Source organism: Mercenaria mercenaria, chromosome 7, assembly GCF_021730395.1.
Source record: "Mercenaria mercenaria strain notata chromosome 7, MADL_Memer_1, whole genome shotgun sequence".
Lineage (NCBI taxonomy): Eukaryota > Metazoa > Mollusca > Bivalvia > Venerida > Veneridae > Mercenaria > Mercenaria mercenaria.
The window spans coordinates 68188687-68210345 of NC_069367.1; the positions used below are offsets into that span (position 1 = coordinate 68188687).

The 21659-nt window shown below is 34.0% G+C and overlaps 1 protein-coding gene across 2 annotated transcripts in view; it reads left to right on the top strand.

Annotated features, from left to right (window-relative positions):
• The first annotated feature begins 14660 nt into the window (after window positions 1-14660).
• LOC123553999 (uncharacterized) overlaps window positions 14661-21659 on the top strand; it is a 167859-nt gene continuing 160860 nt past the window's right edge. Inside the window, exons 1-2 of one of the 2 annotated variants that reach the window (XM_053548588.1) lie at window positions 14661-14811; window positions 15465-15519. In XM_053548588.1, coding sequence (XP_053404563.1) covers window positions 14773-14811; window positions 15465-15519 — 94 coding nt within the window. In that variant the 5' untranslated portion in view covers window positions 14661-14772. The remainder of the gene's footprint in view (window positions 14812-15464; window positions 15520-21659) is intronic. The other variant, XM_045343807.2, reaches the window with a different exon arrangement.

Here is a 21659-nt window from a genome sequence, read left to right on the forward strand (position 1 = left end):
AGGTGAATCTATGAGATTGGGTGCTTGTGAGCTGACATTAACCTTTTCCTTCGTAACATTGACGGGAGATGGATAATCAGCTAGCATCAACAGCTTCAAACATGTAGATATGATCTCTAACTATTCCTCCAAGCATCATAGATTAAAAGTACATAAAACCTATTCAAAACACTGCCAACTTTTGTATTGTAACAAAACAATAAAAAACATTAAGGACGGCCAAAACAAACAACAAAGCAGAATAGCAAAGCACTGACAATAGAGCAGACACAGTAGCCCAGTGGCACCCCTCTCTAACAACCCGGGATTCCCAGGTTCCAGTAGCCCAGTGGCATCCCTCTCTAACTACCCGGGATTCCCAGGTTCCAGTAGCTCAGTGGCACCTCTCTTTAACTACCCGGGATTCCTAGGTTCCAGTAGCCCAGTGGCATCCCTCTCTAACTACCTGAGATACCCATGTTCCAGCCTCGGCCCGCCAACTCACATCCTTCTGTATCTTGCACTTTCCGTGTGCTTAAAACAACAAATTTAAGCCTTGGCAATGTGTCAACCAAAATCACAAAATAATTACCCCAAACTTATCCAACCCTGATTTTATTTATACACAAATATGAAACGAATTGGAAGCAACAATGTTCTACCTGCATTGTTTAATACTGAACAATTTATGTATCAATGTGCTGTAAGTATAATGTATTACACATTTCTTATTCTTTTACCATTTAAAACACTGAGATATATTAACTGTTGACTTAAAATTCAACAAAACAAACAAACAAATATTCCCCAGTCACTAAACAATATGCCATACACAGGTACAGTACATGTATAGAAGCATTTTTACATAAATTTATATATTAGAAGTATTTTGCAGATATTTCAGCAAAAAAGAAATTATCATAAATTTTTGGTAGGTCATCCTACCTATACCCTAAAATCAATAAAAAGATTGTATCAACTTGAACTATTTAAAGCAAGATTTAGCACTTGGTTATCACTGAACAATAACATTAAGTAAAGAGACCTGAAATAATTTTGATGAAATTTTGACAACATGTATATTCTAGACATGATTACATCAGACAGCACTTGAGAAATTACAACTAGAAATCACACAAGAAGAAGAAAGGGGAACTACAAAGAAATTGATAAAATCTTACATAAAAAAAATGGCCTGGCCGTCTCTGAAAATGCTGACACCAGCTGACTCATAGTCATGTTGACTCATGCTGACACCATGCGTCACATCTGGGTGATACAGTACATCAGGGTGATACAGTCTCCCTATCATCTAACGCCTTCGAGGCTGAAAAAAAGCAATTCAGCAAGTTCAAGACATATTTTCTATTAATTACACACAAGCTCAAAAGTTACAGAAAACTAGAATGTGTCTGTAGGACACAGGGTGTGTCACCCCTGTTACATTTGTCAGAAATAAGAGGCAATAATTCAAATGTTTGCAGTCTTGATGGGGTATAGCCTCAACAAACATTTCATGAAAAGAATTCATCATTCTAGGCCATATACCTTTTGCGCTATGAGCATCACAAACAGAAAATCCTCTATTTTGGCTTTTTCAAGGGCCATAACTCTGTAATTTCAGAGATGACCAGACTTTTTTATTAGTTTAGTTTAATCATATTTTATTGTATATATATATTCACACATGTATACATCACATTTAAAACAAGCATTAAATTAAATACATACAAATGGGTTGGGCCAAAAGTTATTCCAACATTATCTAGGGCCCTCCCCAGAACAGTCAGTTTATAAGTAGCTCAAAAGTAATGTGTTAAGGTTGTGTGATTGGTTGTACAATTTCAAGATTTAAATAAAGAATTTTGGAAAATATGCATCGAAAAAAAGTATTGAAGAGGAGTTTAATAAATATTTTGCTAGATATCAAACAAAATGTTATAAAAGTGTATAAATGATAAAGAATTAAACAAACAGAAAGATATACCATTGTTTAGTTGCCGCTAGTACTGACACCACCACCCCAAGTTTTCGCTAAATAAGTTTGCAGCAGTTACATGTTTTGGTGAACTCGAGTTAGCGTTTTTATTAGCTCACCTGTCTCAAAGTGACAAGGTGAGCTTTTATGATCGAGCGGTGTCCGTCGTCCGTCCGTGCGTGCGTCAGTCCGTAAACTTTTGCTTGTGACCACTCTAGAGGTCACTTTTTTCATGGGATCTTTATGAAAGTTGGTCAGAATGTTCATCTTGATGAAATCTAGGTCAAGTTCGAAACTGGGTCACATGCCGTCAAAAACTAGGTCAGTAGGTCTAAAAATAGAAAAACCTTGTGACCTCTCTAGAGGCCATATATTTCACAAGATCTTCATGAAAATGGGTCAGAATGTTCACCTTGATGATATCTAGGAAAAGTTTGAAACTGGGTCACGTGCCTTCAAAAACTAGGTCAGTAGGTCTAAAAATAGAAAAACCTTGTAACCTCTCTAGAGGCCATATATTTCACAAGATATTCATGAAAATTGGTCAGAACGTTCACCTTTATGATATCTAGGTCAAGTTTGAAACAGGGTCACGTGCCATCAAAAACTAGATCAGTAGGTCAAATAATAGAAAAGCCTTGTGACCTCTCTAGAGGCCATATTTTTCATGGGATCTGTATGAAAGTTGGTCAGAATGTTCATCTTGATGATATCTAGGTCAAGTTCGAAACTGGGTCACGTGCGGTCAAAAACTAGGTCAGTAGGTCTAAAAATAGAAACACCTTGTGACCTCTCTAGAGGCCATAGATTTCATGAAATCTTCATGAAAATTGGTCAGAATGTTCACCTTGATGATATCTAGGTAAAGTTCGAAAGTGGATCACGTGCCTCAAAAACTAGGTCAGTAGGTCAAATAATAGAAAAACCTTGTGACCTCTCTAGAGGCCATATTTTTCATAGGACCTGTATGAAAGTTGGTCTGAATGTTCATCTTGATGATATCTAGGTCAAGTTCGAAAGTGGGTCATGTGCCTTTAAAAACTAGGTCAGTAGGTCAAATAATAGAAAAACCTTGTGACCTCTCTAAAGGCCATATTTTTCTTGGGATCTGTATGAAAATTGGCCTGAATATTCATCTAGATGAAATCTAGATCAAGTTCGAAACAGGGTCATGTGCGGTCAAAAACTAGGTCAGTAGATCTAAAAATAGAAAAAACCTTGTGACCTCTCTAGAGACCCTACTTGTGAATGGATCTCCATAAAAATTGGTCAGAATGTTCATCTTAATGATATCTAGGTCAGGTTCGAAAGTAGGTCACGTGCCATTAAAAAGTAGGTCAGTAGGTCAAATAATGAAAAAACGTTTTGACCTGTCTAGAGGCCATATTTTTCATGGGATTTGTATGAAAGTTGGTCTGAATGTTTATCTTGATGATATATAGATAATTTTGAAACTTGGTCAACTGCGATCAAAAACTAGGTCAGTAGGTCTTGAAAAAGAAAAACCTTGTGACCTCCCCAGAGGCCATACCCTTGAATGGATCTTCATGAAAATTGGTCAGAATGTTCACCTTGATGATATCTAGGCCAAGTTTGAAACTGGGTCACGTGCCTTAAAAAACTTGGTCAGTAGGTCAAATAATAAAAAATCCTTGTGACCTCTCTAGAGGCCATATTTTTCATGAAGCCATCCAGCTGGCTTACGGAAGGTCGGTGGTTCTACCCAGGTGCCCGCTCGTGATGAAATAATGCACGGAGGGGCACCTGGGGTCTTCCTCCACCATCAAAGCTGGAAGTCGCCATATGACCTATCATGTGTCGGTGCGACGTTAAATCCAACCCAAAAAAAAAAAATACTTTTCATGGGATCTGTATCAAAGTTGGAAGTTGGTCTGAATGTTCATCTTGATGATATCTAAGTTAAGTTTGGAAACTGGGTCACGTGCGGTCAAAAACTAGGCCAGTAGGTATAAAAATAGAAAAACCTTGTGAACTCTCTAGAGGCCATATTTTTCATGAGATCTTCATGAAAATTAGTGAGAATGTTTATCTTGATGATATCTAGGTAAAGTTTAAAACAGGGTCACGTACCTTTGAAAATTAGGTCAATAGGTCAAATAATAGAAAAACCTTGTGACCTCTCTAGAAACCATATTTTTCAATGGATCTTCATGAAAATTGGTCAGAATTTTTATCTTGATAATATCTAGGTCAAGTTCAAAACTGGGTTACATGAGCTCAAAAACTAGGTCACTATGTCAAATAATAGAAAAAACGACGTCATACTCAAAACTGGGTCATGTGGGAAGAGGTGAGCGATTCAGGACCATCATGTTCCTCTTGTTATTTGAATCTTTTGCTCTCCTTAATATAAGTTTGTACTTTGAACAGTATTTCATTCTGGGATTCTGTTAAAGTGTCAATGCCAAATAAAAGTTTCTTTGCGCTAAGAGGATGAAAGGCTCTAGTATTAATGAATAATGTTCGCTTTGAAGTGTATATCGTTTGCAAGTAAAAAAATAATGCTCAGCATTTTCGTTCTCAGCACCACATTCACAGGACGGGCTCGGAAGGAGATGATTTGCATACAGATCAGAATTTAGATAACTGCAGTTATTTCTTATACGGGCATGATGAACGGCTGAAAATCTTTCGCCTTTAGTGAAAAAAGATGGAACTACTGGCGGTTGATATAGTTCTTTCAGTTTACTTTTAAAAGAAGATAGTGATTCTAGTTCTCGAATATTTAACGGAAGATCATTCCAAAGTTTTAATGCTGATGGTAAGACAGACTTAGAATAAATTTCAGTTCTTCTTGTTACTGAAGCGTTGTCGGCATTATTTCTTAACTAGTAGTGATTGTCATAAGCTGAGTCAACTGTAGGGGGGAATAACTGTGTCAAGTACTGTGGTAATAATTGGTTTTTGGCTTTGTACATTAAAAGTAATTTTTGACTTTTTCTTCTGTCGGAGAGTGTTACCCAACCTATCTCATATAGTAATTTTTGTAATGAAACCGATCTTGTTAGGCCAGTAACTACCCGAGCTGCCTCATATTGTAATTTTTCTTGGGTATCTTTTTCATATTGTGTACAATTATCCCAAACTAAAGAAACATATCCTAGCTGAGGTCGTAGATAAGAGATATATATGTGATTCAGTGTTTTTCTTTGAACTTTAAACTTTAGCATTTTCATAGAACCAAGAATTTTCGATGCTTTAGATACAATATTTGAGATATGTTGGTGCCATGACCCGTCCTGACTGAATGTGACACCTAGATGCTTATGGTTTTCGGCAAAGTTAAGTTGTACATTGTCAAAAAGTAATGAATGTCGATTTCTATTACAGAACGAGAAAAACATAACTTCCGTTTTAGAAGGATTGAAGTTTACTAACCACTGTTAAGACCATGATGTAATTAACAAAAGATCATTATTTAGCGTTTCTTCCATTAAAGCAATGTCACTTGTTGAAACGGATAGAGAACTATCATCTGCAAAAAGTCTAGTAATACTTGTAAGTGACTCTGCTATATCATTGACGTAAATGAGGAATAATAAAGGACCTAACACTGAGCCTTGAGGAACACCCCCATCTAGATAACTTGAATTTGAAAAGGTTGAAGCCACAAAAACGTTTTGGGATCTGTCTTTTAAATAATTACTTAACCATTTGATCAAAGCCCGCCCGCTTAGCTCAGTAGGTAAGAGTGTTGGTCTACGAATCGCGGGGTCGCGAGTTCGATCCTCGGGCGGGGCGTATGTTCTCCGTGACTATTTGATAAACGACATTGTGTCTGAAATCATTAGTCCTCTGATAATTCATGTGGGGAAGTTGGCAGTTACTTGCGGAGAACAGGTTTGTACTGGTACAGAACCCAGGAACACTGGTTAGGTTAACTGCCCGCCGTTACATGACTGAAATACTGTTGAAAAACGGCGTTAAACCCAAAACAAACAAACAAACAAATAACCATTTGATCAAATTTCCAAGAATTCCATACTGTTGAAGTTTGAAAACAAGACCTTTATGCCAAACCCTATCAAATGCTTTGGATATATCACAGAAAATGATGCAAGTAGAATCTCTGTTGTCTAAAGCTTTACAGATTTGATTATATATGTCAATAAGTTGATATACCGTGGAATGAGCTGGTAGAAATCCAGACTGATTTTGAAATATTAAAGAATTGTCATGTAAGTGGTTATATATATGTTTGAATATAATACGTTCCATTACTTTGCCAACGCAGCTAATGAGAGAGATAGGTCTATAGTTTGATGGTTCGTGTTTATTTCCCTTCTTGAACAGGGGCATAACATGTGCTAGTTTCCAATTATTAGGATAAATACCCTCAGACAAGGAGCGAATAAAAAGTAAACAGAGTGGAACACAAAGTGTTGTTGTTGTTTCTTTTAACATTTTATGGCTTATTTCATCTGGTCCAGATGCTTTGTTTTGTAACTACGCTTGCTAAGATATCTGTAACTTCCCGTTCTTGTATAATAAAGTCAAAAAGTCTGGCATTTGTTTTAAAAGTAAAATTTGGAAGATTCATATTAGTATTAGATTCACATTAGATATTGATACAAAGAAATTTTTCAGAGTGTTCGCTTTCTCTACATCAGACAGTGAGTAAGTATCGTTGTCGTTTCTTAATGGCGGTATACTTTCATTTTGACAAGAGTTCTCCTTTACTAACATTATAACAATTTTCCAAGATTGACGCGGATTTGAAATATTCAAATCATATAAAGAGAATTCTAAGTTGTTATAAAAAGTTTCTTTAGCATTTTTCATCATATTATTTACTCGATTTCTAAGTTTTTTGTATATAACCCAATCTGTTGTTTTACCACTGTCCAGAGCTTTGTGAAATCTCTCTGTCGTGTACTCCTTCGGATATTACTGTTATACCAAGGTTTATCTTTTGGCCTTACTAAAGCATAATGTGTTGGAATACACTGTTTTGCAAGATCCATAAATTTATAAATCAACTTTAAAGTAAACGTAGGTTCCGAAATGGTCACTAACTTCACTTTTTGTTTCAAAAATACCCGAGTAAAAAACATGTATATTGTTAGTTACTGCTATTGGATCTAGTAATGTTTCGTATTTTGCGTAATTCTTGTCCATGTACTTATAATATTGGTCATGTTATTTACTAAAAGTACATCTTTAAATTTATGATTATTTATATTTAATTGATCTTCATTTATATCTCCAACAATTATTACCTGATGCCTTAACTCTAACGCCATTTCAAGACAACTGTTCAGTTTATCCCAAAAATCGACCTTATAATGGGGTGGTCTATATATTGAACATAATAAATATGATTGCTTTTTATCTCTAATTTCCACCCAAATTGATTCTGGAAGTATACTTTCCAAGTTACATAATCTTTTCGGCCTTAAAAATGCGGATATATAAACTAGAAAGCCCCCTGAATGACAAGAATTATCCTTTCTGAACATATATTAAAAGCCCGATAACTGCAAATCTATATCTTGTATATTTGAATCTAGTTTAGTTTCAGTGAAACATAATACATCCATTTCTAATAGGTTTTCTGTGATAAAGTCAAATTTATTCCGTATACTCCGAATAGTTTGATGGAATATTGAAAGGCAGTGTTCTTTACTAATAATGGGACCCGGATTACTTTCAACATCACCAGACATAATTATCAAGTAAATAATATATAACATATAGTTCATATTCAAGAGATCATTTAACATTAAAGACTGATTATTCATGTAACTAACATGAGTGATTCTGTTTGATGAATTTTGTACGTGGCCTATAAGTAATATTATACTTGTTACGAAATTGATATTCATATTTGCTCGACACAGATAATTCATTCCGTAAAAAGATAGACGGCATAAAGAAAAACGAAGAACAAACATTTCTAAAATAAATCTAACAGGGTTCACAATATATATAAAGTTTGCATTGGTCAACTGCTGACGGTTATTAAATGACCCCACCGATGCCCGCCATGACATCAGGTCATTACCCATTAGGGTATAAATATATCGTAAACAGGTACAAAGCGAGCAAAAATGGGGTCAGTATGTCATTAGTATTGAAAACGGGGCGAAGCGGCGGCGGCAATAAAAATAGAGCAACATGACTTTGGTAAGAAGACATCAAAGAGAAATAAAACAATAAACTACATTCGAGTAGCTGAAACATTACATAAGAGTATTCTAAAGGGCTTAACTTGATTTTTGATTTTCAAAACCCATCTATTATCATATGATATAACAGATACTGATTTATCAACCGTATTACTATCAATTTACAAAAAAAACAAAAAAAAAAAAACAACAACAACACAAAAATCAAGCAAACACAAACAAACAAATACATACACACACACATAAATGCACTCCGGATAACATTATGACGTTAAAAATTCTAAACGTTGAAACTGATTTTTGGATTAGTTATTCGGCACATTAAATCCAATACTTCACATAAACATAATTTATGTGAATTTGCAAAAATATGTGAAACGACAAAAAGACTATTCAACCCAATGTACTAAAAAAAAGGTCAAATATATATGTCGTAAGTTTTGATAATCTAAATAATCATTGCGCGTTTATGTTATGAATTAAACTTTAATTGTGGATATACTTCTGTCAGATTGATATATTAACTTCAAAATTGATTTTTCCTTCAAAGATCATTTACCTGTTAGTAGGGATTTTCTATAATTAAATTTTAGGGGTGCATATTGTTCGTTTATATGTATCAATAACGCGGTTAATCCTATAATCACAAGCGGTCTACCTGTAATATATATATATATATATATATATATATATATATATATATATATATATATTCCTGATAAAATTTAGATCGTAGATAACTGGCGATCGGCTATGCGCTTATGGTCTGATTTAGGACCTCTGTAAACTTGTGTTGGTTTAGTATATTTATTATCATAACAACAAACAACTTTATAAACGTAACCATAATCTATATGTTTTTGATATGGTTCAGTAAATGAAGATTCAGGTGATGGTAAAGCAGTTGATATTTTTTTCAGTTATTGATTCAAAATCAGCATAAATTATAAAGGTACTGCTAAACCTTTATAATAATTTTTAAAATGTATTTTACTTCCCTCTTTTGGCATTTTACAGCTTGAATACCAATAATAGCTAAACAATTTGGAATATGTTCATTTAATATTCTTTCTTGTGAAAAATTTTTTAAACATGATTTGCAAAAATGTTTTTTATTTTTATGTTTTGTTTTGTTAAACATTAATCCATTAAAATCTTTTATCCAGACATAATGTGTTATTTCGTTATTACTGATTAGCAACATGTCACAGTGTTCTTCATATTGATACTTTGAAATGTACAATGGATAAACATTATTATCTTCATAACCAAATATATTAAACGAAATATCATTTTGAGTTTCTATTTTAGGTATTTGATTTATTGTAACAGGAAATTTTATTCCTTTATAATTAAGTTTTTCTATATTTTTTTATAATTTGAAACTCTTTGAGGATCTTTTTTAACAGGAAATTTGTAAGCTAAATGACACCATCTAAAACATTCATTATCATCATTCTTTATATTTATCAATCCTTTCCTTGAATTCTGCAATTGCTTTGGTAATTCTAAATAACTAGAAGCAGCTAAGTGATTATATTTATATCTATCTATATAATGAGCATCAACTGACTCTATTCTCCAGTCACTTCCTTCTGAAATCCAATTACCAGTCATATTTATTATTTTATCAACAGCTTGACTTAAAGTGTTTTTTATTAATTTGTTTTTAAGAATAATTAAAGCCTTTGATTAAAAATAAGCTGATTTATATATTGTATCTGTTTGAATCATTTTCGCAAAAGTTAAGTTCAGATTTAAGAATATCAAATGTGTCGTCTATAGTTAAATATAATTGATTTTTTGAGCTTGTCTATTTGTAATTTCAATTTCAAATTTCTTAATATATTGATTTGAAAACCTCTCAATTTCTCTAACAGGCATCTATATATTATATTTAGAAAAAAAAATCACTAAGTTAAAAACATAATAAAGTTTAAGAAGGAATAAAATATTTAAATTTATATCTTTTTCCATATGTTTTTGATATTCCACTTTTTACTTTATTCTTCCCTTCACAGCACATTTTTATTAACCCAGAATTAATTTTTGTTTTCATTAGTATCACAATCGGTTGCAATAACATTTTTAGGATTGTTTCGATGATTATTTGGTCTGGGGCAATCACATAATCTTTCACTATTTCCCTCTTCTAACATTAAACAACCACAATTCCATTCAAATAAATTCTTTTTTTAAAAGATAAGGATCTATAACATTTTGTAATTTATCAATCACATGTGTTTTATATTCATCGCTAACTATTTGATCAAATTTTGAGTTAATAACGTTTCTTCTATTTAGTACTTTTTTATATGCATTTTTATCTTCATTCATTATTTCTCCTAAAGTGCTAGATAATTTTGGCATAATCATTCTACCTACCTTTCTATTAACCATTTATATAATATACTTATAGAAAATCTTTAAAAAACGCACGTAAAAAATAAATTCACAAATCTAAATTTAATACAACAGTTCTATTTTATTTCTGTATCCGTTAAGTTTAAATTCCTTCATATACATTTCAAGAGGTATTGAACAGTTTTTTTTCTTTCTGCATTTCTAACAGTATTGTAAAAATATCTTGAATAACTTTATTTGGATCTTCTTTATTTACTTTTTTGATCCGTGATTTTGTTATTAGTTGTTTTATGTTGTGATGATGTAATTTTAGAATAGCTTTTTTGTCTCCAACTTTTAGTATATTAATAAATATAGTAATTACTAATGGAACAGCGCCAGCAACTGCTACAAATATAGGAATAGCTGGAACAAGTGCTAATGCAGCTGAACAACCAAAGATACCTGCTGTAATTTGTAATCCAGTATTTACTCTTCTACAAAATTTATGACTTTTTCTATAAGCAGCAGCAAGTTTAGTCAAGTGAATAATTAATTAATCTATTGTTTCTATTCCATTAGAAATTAGATTTTTATTATAATATATTTTTTAAATTTGATTAAATTTCTTCCAATTCACTAAACGAAATCCAACTATTAAATTTTTCACTATAGCCTTTCCACTTTACTAAAGCTTGTTTTTTCTTATAGTCTCGTCTGATAACTTTTTCTATTCTAAAAACCTCTTGTTTAGTAGGTAAAAGTTCTTGCTCATAAAATGAACCCTGAATTATTTCATTATTCAAATCTTTTAAAGTGTATGTTCTGGGATTTGTGTTATTAATTCCATAAATTATAAATATTTCCTCTTTTCAGTTTGGTGTATATCCTTTTTCAAAATGTCGTTTAAGTTTGCTTAAGCTAACTCGATCACCAATTTTAAATTTTGGTTTGCTCCTTGGTATCTTTAAATTACCGTATGAATTAAAGTAAACAGTACCTTTATTTTAGTTTTTACTGGCTTCAGTCGGTGTCATTTTTATACTAGAATGTTTTGTTTTGTTATATTTATCAATCATTTCTTGTAAATTATTTAAATAAATGTAAGTAATATTTGCTGTAAAATATTTCCACATTATTTTTTTTAAACTTCTATTAAATCTTTCAATTACTACAGCTTTTCCTTCATTAAATGTATGATACTTGTTAATCTTATTTTTATTCAAAAATGATTCAAACTTTTTATTATAAAATTCTTTTCCTTCATCTACCCATAAATTTGTAGGTGTTCTACCTTCTAAAACTATTTTATCAAATGCTTCAGTAACAGATTCTCCAGTTTTACTCTTTTATGGAATAACCCAAGCATATTTGCTCAATATATCAATACCAGTTAACAAGTACTTTATACCTTTATTATATTTTGAAAAAGCTTGCATATCAACTAAATCAGCAGACCAAGTATCATCAATATCATTAACTATCACTCTTCGTTTAATAAATTTTCGTTTAATTGGTTTATGTAATTCTTCTGCTAATTCATCACTCCATGTTATTTCGGGGGTCTTTTTGAGTAAATACTCTACCCGCTTTTCCCGTTTTATGAATTTTGTTTTTGTCCAAGCCCAAGTTTGTATTTCGTTTTAATTGCTGGTTTTACAACTAAATGTTTTGCAATCTTTTCTCCAAATGTTTTTGATTTAGTGTTATTAAGTTGGAAAGCATTTGCTTGTCACGTGTACCTTTTTTACACCACTGTTGTAGCAAAAGTCATGGTCCATACATACTGCGTCTAGTTCATTAACAGGAGGTCCATTATTTAAAGGATTTCCTGGCCCACAATAGTTAGATTCTGGGAGTGTTAAACCTTTCTTAGGTAATAAAGGTAACATTGCTTTATGAATAACAGTTGCTCCTCCAAAACGTTTCACAAACTGTGTTTTTATATTACCGCAGGATGCACACTGAGCTCTTAACATGAGTCTACCATTTTTTGTTGTAACATATTGAGGATTTATACTATCAGTAAATTTCCTTTCTTTTACACAATATATTTGTTTTCGACTCATTTATATTGTATGTATTTAAAACCTTTTTATTTTTTCATTTGGTCAAAGGGACAAAACTCTACACGGCTTAACTTATATAGTAACTAAACTCAAAAGCATTAATTTTCACTGGTGAGAATCCAATAATCGCCTGGCAGTAATGGAAAACCGATATTGTGTACACGCTGGCAAAAATGACTGCTAAGTTCCACGCTGGCAATAATGACGCAGGCAGTTATTGATTTCTCACTAGAGAGAATTAATGCTAGCGTATAAAGTTAATATCGGCTTTAAAGTGGAGGCTAAAACTATTCTGTAAATTATTTTTTGTAGTCCGGGTGTAAAATTTTGAAAGTTAAATATAAATTTTTTCAGTACTTTATCAAAAACCAAATGTTTTCACAGTAGTGGTTTTTGAATTGTGTGAGCTACTTACGTCCATTAAACCTAAGTACCCTTGACCGTGTCAGCATTGGTCACTTTGGACTCAGGGTTAGGGTCAATTTGGGGTATAAGTGCGCTGGTACCCTCATAATCTATACTACTCATATTTTCGTGTTATAGAAAATTCTTCACTGAACATAATTAAGTCTTAATTATTTAATGCGGTAAAACACCGTACGAATTACTAAAGAAACATCTCTTATTTGCCTCACAAAACGACTAAAGTATTAGGATAATATGCAGCTCTTAGTGCAAGATTTACAAGGAACTCACTGGATAACGTACGACATGATGCCAGAAATAAGAAGGAAGATGTCTATTGTCCGCCCTTTGTGTTTCAACAAATAATAAGCCATAGCGTCTGAGACAGAATCGCTATCTTGTGTGGCTTTTTCTTAACACTTAATAGAATAGCGTTAACTAAATCTCATTGTTGTATAAAACAGTAATGACCAATCATTATGTAGCCTAGAAAAATTGTGTGTTTCTTGTATCCCGACCTACCCTAAATGTTTAACCCGACCCTAGATGTTTTACGGCCTTCGATATTTTTTTCAACTTTTTCACAATAAGCTGCAAATCTGCATTTTTATGCTTTAAACATGGTCAGTGACGTAAGAAATCAACTTACTGATGCTCTAAAGGCACAACCCCCTTATTTTTATTCATTTTTTTGACATAAAAATAATTTCCGAAAGGTCCAACTCAATAAAAAAATTATTAAAACCACAAAAATTACCAACCTACCCACCCTATTTTTGACCAAAACAAACAATTTTTGTTAAGCCTGATGTAGTTTAAAACAAGTGATTCAGTCTAAAACATTAATTTAAATAGACCAATACTTTGCCAATATTTCCAAATGGTTAAAGTTAAAGCACATAAATGTTTTGAGATTATCACTTAAAATACAGTATGAATATCGGATTATAATCTCGCATTCGGTATCGGCTTAATTCAAAAATGTCTATTTAGACTTACTAGCAGGAGAAGCTTTAGAAATAGTAACCGTCAAGAGTTCGAAAGGAAAACCCAGATACAAACATATATTAAATAGGAAACAAGGGCATATACCTGGAACGGTCACTGACAAAACCACCCTTGGGGTGTTAAAAACTAGATTCCTGGCACAAAACTCAGACTTTAACCTTCCTGCAGGAAAACTGTAAATAAAACTACTAACATTATCACCCGACAGGCGAATCTCTTCCACGCGCATCAGCAGCCACAATACTCGTTGTAAAACATAATATGCTCATGTGAAAATATAACGAGTAAAGTCTATGGGATCGTTAACGTATGTAATCAATGACGTGGTAAAAGCCAGAGAACCAAGAGGAGAGCGGACAATTGCGAATGCATAGCCAATACGCGTCTGAACAGTAAACAATTGAATTCATTCAATGAAAATAGTATTGTTTGTGATATATTTGTCTTCGATACTTACACGACATCCTCTCCAAACGCGCCTGTGTGTTGTAGTATTCGTGTCATATGCATGCCGTAACGTAGGATCAGTTCACAGAGCAGTCAATTTCCTATGACGTAGAGCCAATGGAGTTATCACATATTAATAACGTCACACGTACAACTTCCTTATTTTGGTAGGCAAACACACGAGTCGTGTTAGAACACCAATTAAGAACCATGTCACCATTTACAGATTTTTTATATCATGCTAGTGAATGTTAATTTATTCTTAATGACGTACATAAACGTAATGAATAACATAATCAGTAATACATCTTGGTGTCGTGTTAAAAATATGTATAATATATAACTGCTGCAAATTGTTTTCGTTTTCATTGCCACAGAAGATAAAGCTAGAAATATGGACATGGATAAATTTACACACTTTATTCAGCTTTTGGTAAGACTTAACTTACTAATTTTCTTGATTTTCTCTCTTATGTCTGTGTTTGTTTATAATCACATTAAAACTTGTTAACAATCACTGTTCCCTTAGGTATACCATAAGGTATAACCAATGGTATTAGAACTTTACTTATTAAGATTTAGACGGTCTAGAATTTGCCGAGTCGTTTACCTTCTTTTTAATACCAGATGATTACCATAGTTAATAATACGCAGTACGTAGTTGTTCAGAACATTGATTCTCAGATATGATACATTTATAATATACACGAATTCTGCAGCAGAATTATTGCGCGATTTTAGGAACGCAATTTTATTCCCCAAAAATAAATGCATATTTCTCGAGGCAAAGCTAAAAATCTTATTATTACATACGTATTTACACATTTTAATATTATATAAATATTATGAATTTGTTCAATAGACAGAATAAATAAAAGATAATACTGACGTAATTAAAAGAAAATAATTAAACGGTACACATTAAAATGACACCATGCATCCGATATAAAATTCACACGTCAATATGGAAAAATATTGACGTTTCTGGTTCCACTGTAATTTAACGGAGGGTAAGTACGAGTATGTAATAAGAACATTTTCACCTCATGCAGATTAAGGTATTTTCAACGTGTTTTTTTTTTTCAGATAGTGTTCGGAGGTCTAGTGCTAATAGACGCACAGTATCCGTATCCACAGCCAGGTAAGTGTTATTTTCAAATAACTGAACAGGACAGAAAAATGGTAAATAGGCATGGTACAAGACATCAGACTCATCACACTAACTTAATCTGACGTACATATGACATGATGACATGCACGGATTCAAAGTAACCTACAACAAACTCAACTTGACAGTAACAAAGAAAGAAAAATTAAGCTTTAGTAATCAAGTTTACAAAATATGTGTAATGAAAATATGAATATACATGTACCATAATTATTTTCCATGACGCTGTTCACTTTAGTCATTATTTCATTATTTTATAATTATTACTCTGTAAAATGCCAACTTGCCTCGTAAACAAATAACAGATCGACAGTGCTTTCAGTTTCAATACTTAAATATTATTCTGGGACGGGAATAAATAATAAGGTGAGGCCCCCATATTGCACTTGGCTACCTTGCGGGGGCCTTTGATAGCAATTTTTTTAGGTGGGTCGCATTAAAGTGAGGTTTTTGGTTAATGCGGAACCTTTGGGTGGGTCTGAGACAATTTTTAAAAATAGTTTGAAAAAAGGTTTTTAAAACGGGTTTTTTAGGACAAAATTTTTGGGGTTTTTAACATTGGGGGAAAAAGGGAAAGACTTCAAATCTTATTTTATTTTATGCCTTAAACTGACACCAACCACATAGTTATTTAAAAGTGTGTTTGAATAATAAAATCTGAAAATTTAACAAAAACCCAGAATATGAATTTATTGATTGGTTTTGCTCACATTCTTGTTTCAAAACCTAAGACTGTTATTAGGTTTTTCCAAAGGGGATTGGGTCTATTTGATTTCATACGAAATTTCCTTAAGAAAAATTTAAATCATATATTGCTTTTTGAAACTTTAAAAATTAGTCTTAAAATCACTTGTTTCATTTCAGGACTAAGAGCAAGCGTTGGGGATTAGAGAAGTAAGGTGGGGGCCCCCTATTTATTGGTAATTTTTATATCTAATTTCCTTTGTGTAAAACAAAATCCGAAGGCCAGGGGTTTTTCAAGTCCCTTTTTCCGGAAAATTTTTTTGCATCATCACGCTACGGATGAATACTTAAAGGATAATTGTTTTTTGAACATTTTAGGGAACATATAACCCAGGGAGCTGCATTAAATAAAAAAAAAACCGGATAATACACTTTTTTTTAAGTTTTACCCTCATTTACAAAATTTTCAACATCCCAAAAATGACAAGGGGGATGATTTTAATTTCAGTATTGTAAATTTAAAATTTTGGATGGAGATTTCCCCCCGGGCTACATCTTATGGGGTTTTTTTTTCCCAGTTAATTCGGGTTTTCAAGAGCGGGATCTGTTTAAGATTTCAAGAACGAACTTATTTATTTCAAATAAGCTCTTCAACAGGGCACCGTTATATAAATCACGAAAACTTTTTTTTAAAATTTTACTATCTAATTTAGATTTGGTTTTAAAAACAAAGCAATTTTTTAAACCTTCTGCGGGAAGGGAATCAAAAACCCCCCCCTTTTTTTTGGGATTGGGGTTTTCAAAAATTTGTAAGATTTTGGGTCAGGCAGGAAATTGCAAGTAAAGTAAAAACGTTTTTTGAAAAGAGGTTATGACCCAACGTTTTGAGACAACCCGCATGTTGGTTTTCCCAACCCTTTACAGTTGGACGCTACACTTTCCTTTTTGTGTCTGACGGTTTCAGGTGGAGGACCTATGATAAGTAGTTCTAAATCCCAAGGACTGACATTTTGATTTCCGTCTTCTGGCCTGTTCCGTCGGGCCCTAAGGGTGTTTCCCTGGGTTGCCTGTCTTCTGCAAAGGCAATGAGTACTTTGCGTTTTAAGTTCTTAAGGATTGCATTTTAATTATTCTAAAAGGGCATCTTTGTGTTTCCCATTACGTACCTTCTGTTGCCTTTACGATGTTAGGGTCTCACCTGGGGGGGTTTAACTTTTATTTACACTGTCTTGTGACTTGGAACATGGTGGGTTAAGAGTGAGGTTAGGTGCCCACCATAAAACCGGTTTAAGCTCCCCAGTGGTGTTTGCCACTGACCTTCCAAGGCGGTCCCCACTGTGCCCCTGTATTTGTTTGTTTTGTCCTTTTGTATTCATGTTTGTGTATAGTGTGCAAGAGTTGTTCTGTGTGCCTCTGGGGAGGCTGCGTTTTTTGAACGTGGCTTTCCCTGTTGGATATTCTTCCCTGTTTTTTTTTTTTTGTTTGTTTTTCTTGAATCACTCAGCAAAGATGACAAGTAACTAAAAGGTATAGCTCTGTATGTTTGATTAACCTGAAGTGACAAAGTAAGATTGTTACTCCGGAAAACCTAGAATAATAATTAGACGCATAAATGTGCAGAAAATTTATTACATCTTGGTAGCAAAAGTGAACAGTCTTTCTTGGGGTTAATTTTGATAGGCAGATGTTTTCATGAAGAAAATGATTCAAAGTAAAGCAATGTAAGGACCCCGAGTTGATAGGGGGCATTTGTGAAAAATGAGGCATCCCAAACCTATACAGTTTATTTGCCCGGAAAAAACCATTGTTTTCAATATTACAAATATTTAAGTATTCAGTTACATCTATTGTATTGGCTGTTTGTTCTTTAGAAACAATATTGTTTTGAAAAATATGGTTGAAAAAAAAATCCCTACAATTTGAAAACATCATACGTTTCAAAATGCAGAATTGCCTTGAAGGAATATTAAGGATGTATAGTGGATACAAATTTTAAAAAATAGAGAAAAGTGGAAACTTCGCAGGTCGCTCAACACGATAAAAACGAAAATGTTGCAGGCTCGGTTTGATTGATCCTGTTCATGGACGGTAGTGGAAATGCATGCTACCGTCCACGCCCTCTAGCCCCGGGTTGAGCAGAACTCAACATTTACACATGCTCCGAAAGATAATTTTCGCATTTAATTGACTGATATTATTAAGACAAAAAAAAAACTGCAGTAGTGTTCCAAAGTGACTCATTTTTGTGCATTAACAAGAACTCTATATGAAATTTAGACGGACTAATTTTCATGGACTTCTGGGTTGAGTTAATCCACAAAATCAAATCCTAAAAAACATGTGAAATATCTATTCATTTTATGTCAAGATATGGTAACAGATTTGAAATTACATGTTCTACGGTGCTGTGCAGTTTGGCATGTTATAAAATAGCCTGAAAAATAACATTATTAGGGCATTAAAGAATGGTAAAAAATGATATCTCCGTCACATCGGGAAATATGTAATGTACATTGAATCAAAGTACACCATAGGCTAAAATTAAGCTAGTACTAATATCTATTTGTCATGTTTATACAACGATCTAAATTTTTGTTTTTTCAATAAATAAACATAGTTGGGATAATGACCACTTCTAAAAAAAAAATTCTATTAACAACAATATTTTTTCAGCGTCAGTGACCTTAGCAACTATGCCAGCTACTACCCCAGCTGCTACCCTAGCTGTTAGACCCAGAGCCACAGAGCCGCAGGTACTCCTAGACCAGCTGTTCCACCCAGAGCCGCAGGTACTCCTAGACCAGCTGTTCCACCCAGAACCAGAGCCGCAGGTACTCCTAGACCAGCTGTTCCACCCAGAGCCGCAGGTACTTCTAGACCAGCTGCTGTTCCACCTACTCCTAGACCAGCTGTTCCACCCAGAGCCGTCACACCTCCCGCCCCTACTCCTGTTGCTGAGCAGGAGGTAAGTAGTATTTGTTTTTATTAAGGTGAATATAAGTCTGTGGTTTATTGCTGATTCTTCACATCTGCATAATATAAAAAAACATCTTAATTTTTAAATAAGACAAAGCAACAAAGAAAATGTCAACCTGTTTATAAAGACTAAGAAAGTGCTCCTATGTTTTACAGCTAATACTATAAATAAGGTGTATGAAATTCCTTTGTCCAACTTTTCTGGCTTTGGCATAAAAAAAATCTGTTTGTTTTCCGTATCCCTACCTACCCTAAATTTTTGGAAAGACCCTAATGTTTTTATGGCCTTGGAGAACATTTTTTTCAACTTTTTGACAAACATGCTTAGTGATGTTAGAAATTAATTTACTGATGCTCTAAAGGCATAACCCCCTTGTTTGTATTTATTTTGATTCAACAATTATTTCTAAAAAGTTTCCCTTGGTTAAAAAGAAAATTTAAAAAATTCCTACCTACCTACCCTAATTTTTTTGAGCATGTTACCGAAAACAAAGAATTTTTTTTACTTGAGGAGAAAATGTATTTTAAGCATACCCTCCTTGTCTGTACGCAAATCTGAATCCTGCAATTACTCAAAAATACACACAGTTTACACGTATACGTGTTTTTAGCTTGACTATTCAAAGAATAGTATATATATTACTTTTATTTACACTGTCCAGTGTCTTTGGAACATGGTGGGGATAAGAGTGAGGTTGGGTGCGCGCCATAAACCTGTTTAAGCTCCCCAGTGGTGTTTTTGTCGCTGACCGTTCCAAGGCGGTGCCCCACTGTGTTCCTTTGTTTGTTCGTTTTGTCCTAATGTGTCGGCTTTTTGTGTGTGAGCGCGTGTATGTGTACGTGTGTTTGTGATGTGCGCGTCTGCGTACTGTGGGTGTCGTTTTGGGGAGGCTGCGTTTTTGGTACGTGGCATTCCCTGTTTGATATTTGTCTTTGTTTTTTAGTGTTCAACCCGTTTACAGTTGGACACTACGCTTCCCTCTTTGTGTCTGACGGAAGAGGGGGAGGACTCTATGATCAGCAGTTATTAAATCAATCTGCCTTCTGGCCTGTTTCGTCGGGCCCTTAAGGGTGTTACTCTGTCTTCTGAATAGGCTTGAGTACATACGTTTGTTCTCCGTGACTATTTGATGAACGACATTGTGTCTGAAATCATTAGTCCACCTGTGATTCATGTGGGGAAGTTGGCAGTTACTTGCGGAGAACAGGTTTGTACTGGTAGAGAATCCAGGAACACTAGTTAGGTTAACTGCCCGCCGTTACATGACTAAAATACTGTTGAAAAACGGCGTTAAACCCAATACAAACAAACATACGTTTTTGGTTCTAAAGGTTTGCTTTTTATATATTTTTACACGAGCATTTTTCTGTTTTACATGCCATGCTTTTTGTTTCCATTAAGTGTGTTAGAGATTCACCTGAAGGGGATTACTTTTATTTACACTGTCCCGTGTCTTTGGAACATGGTAGGGGTACGAGTGAGGTTGGGTGCGCACCATAAACCGGTTTAAGCTCCCCAGTGGTGTTCTTCCTTGTTTTTTTTTTATTGAGCGTTCATGAGCAGTAATGGAAAATGCAACACTGCTAACGCCCCCCCCCCCCCCCCCCCCACAGGCTTAAGCAGTGTTTAATCTTCAAATGTAAATGAGCAGAAATCAATGATCCCAAAGGATCAGGAACTAAACCAATTTACTTGTTTTCAGTGTTATTACATTTTCTGGTCCTTTGGGATCATGTGTAATAGAGTTCCGCTTAAACTGGTGCATGGGGCGTGAGAGATGTTGCACATTTCATTACCTCTCATGAACAGACTCAATAGAAAATGTGGAAACTCCACAGGTCGCTCAACACAACAAAAACGAAAATGTTGCAGGCTCGGTTTGATTGATCCTGTTCATGGACGGTAGTGGAAATGCATGCTATCGTCCACACCCTCTAGCCCCGGGTTGAGCAGAACATTTACACATGTTAAAAGTACAAAAAAAAGAACAATTTAAAGACATCCGCAGATGTGTTCATACGGCGGTGCACATGGAACCCTTCACTGCTACACTAGTGTGTAATTCCACGAAAAGCGGCGTATAATGGGTTTGCCCTAAACGAGAAAACAGTGAGCAGAACTAAACAAACTGGAATTGGGATCTGTGGTTATGGAGCCTGCATATCACAGGAAATTAAATTAAAAAGCAGGCGCCATATCCAAGGGGTGATTATACAAAACCCGAAGCTATACTAGAGCTATCACTAAAGGTAATGAATGTACCCCCAGCATGCACTGACACAGTATATTACAAATTTGACGCACACAAGATTGCATAATTATGTGGACTGTTTGTATATAGACTGTATGTATACAGTATAGTAACAAAAAACAAAGTCGCATAACTATGCAGAATATTTATCTAAAAGAATGTAACATGCACAACTAGGGTTGGTACTGATCACTTGTGTGA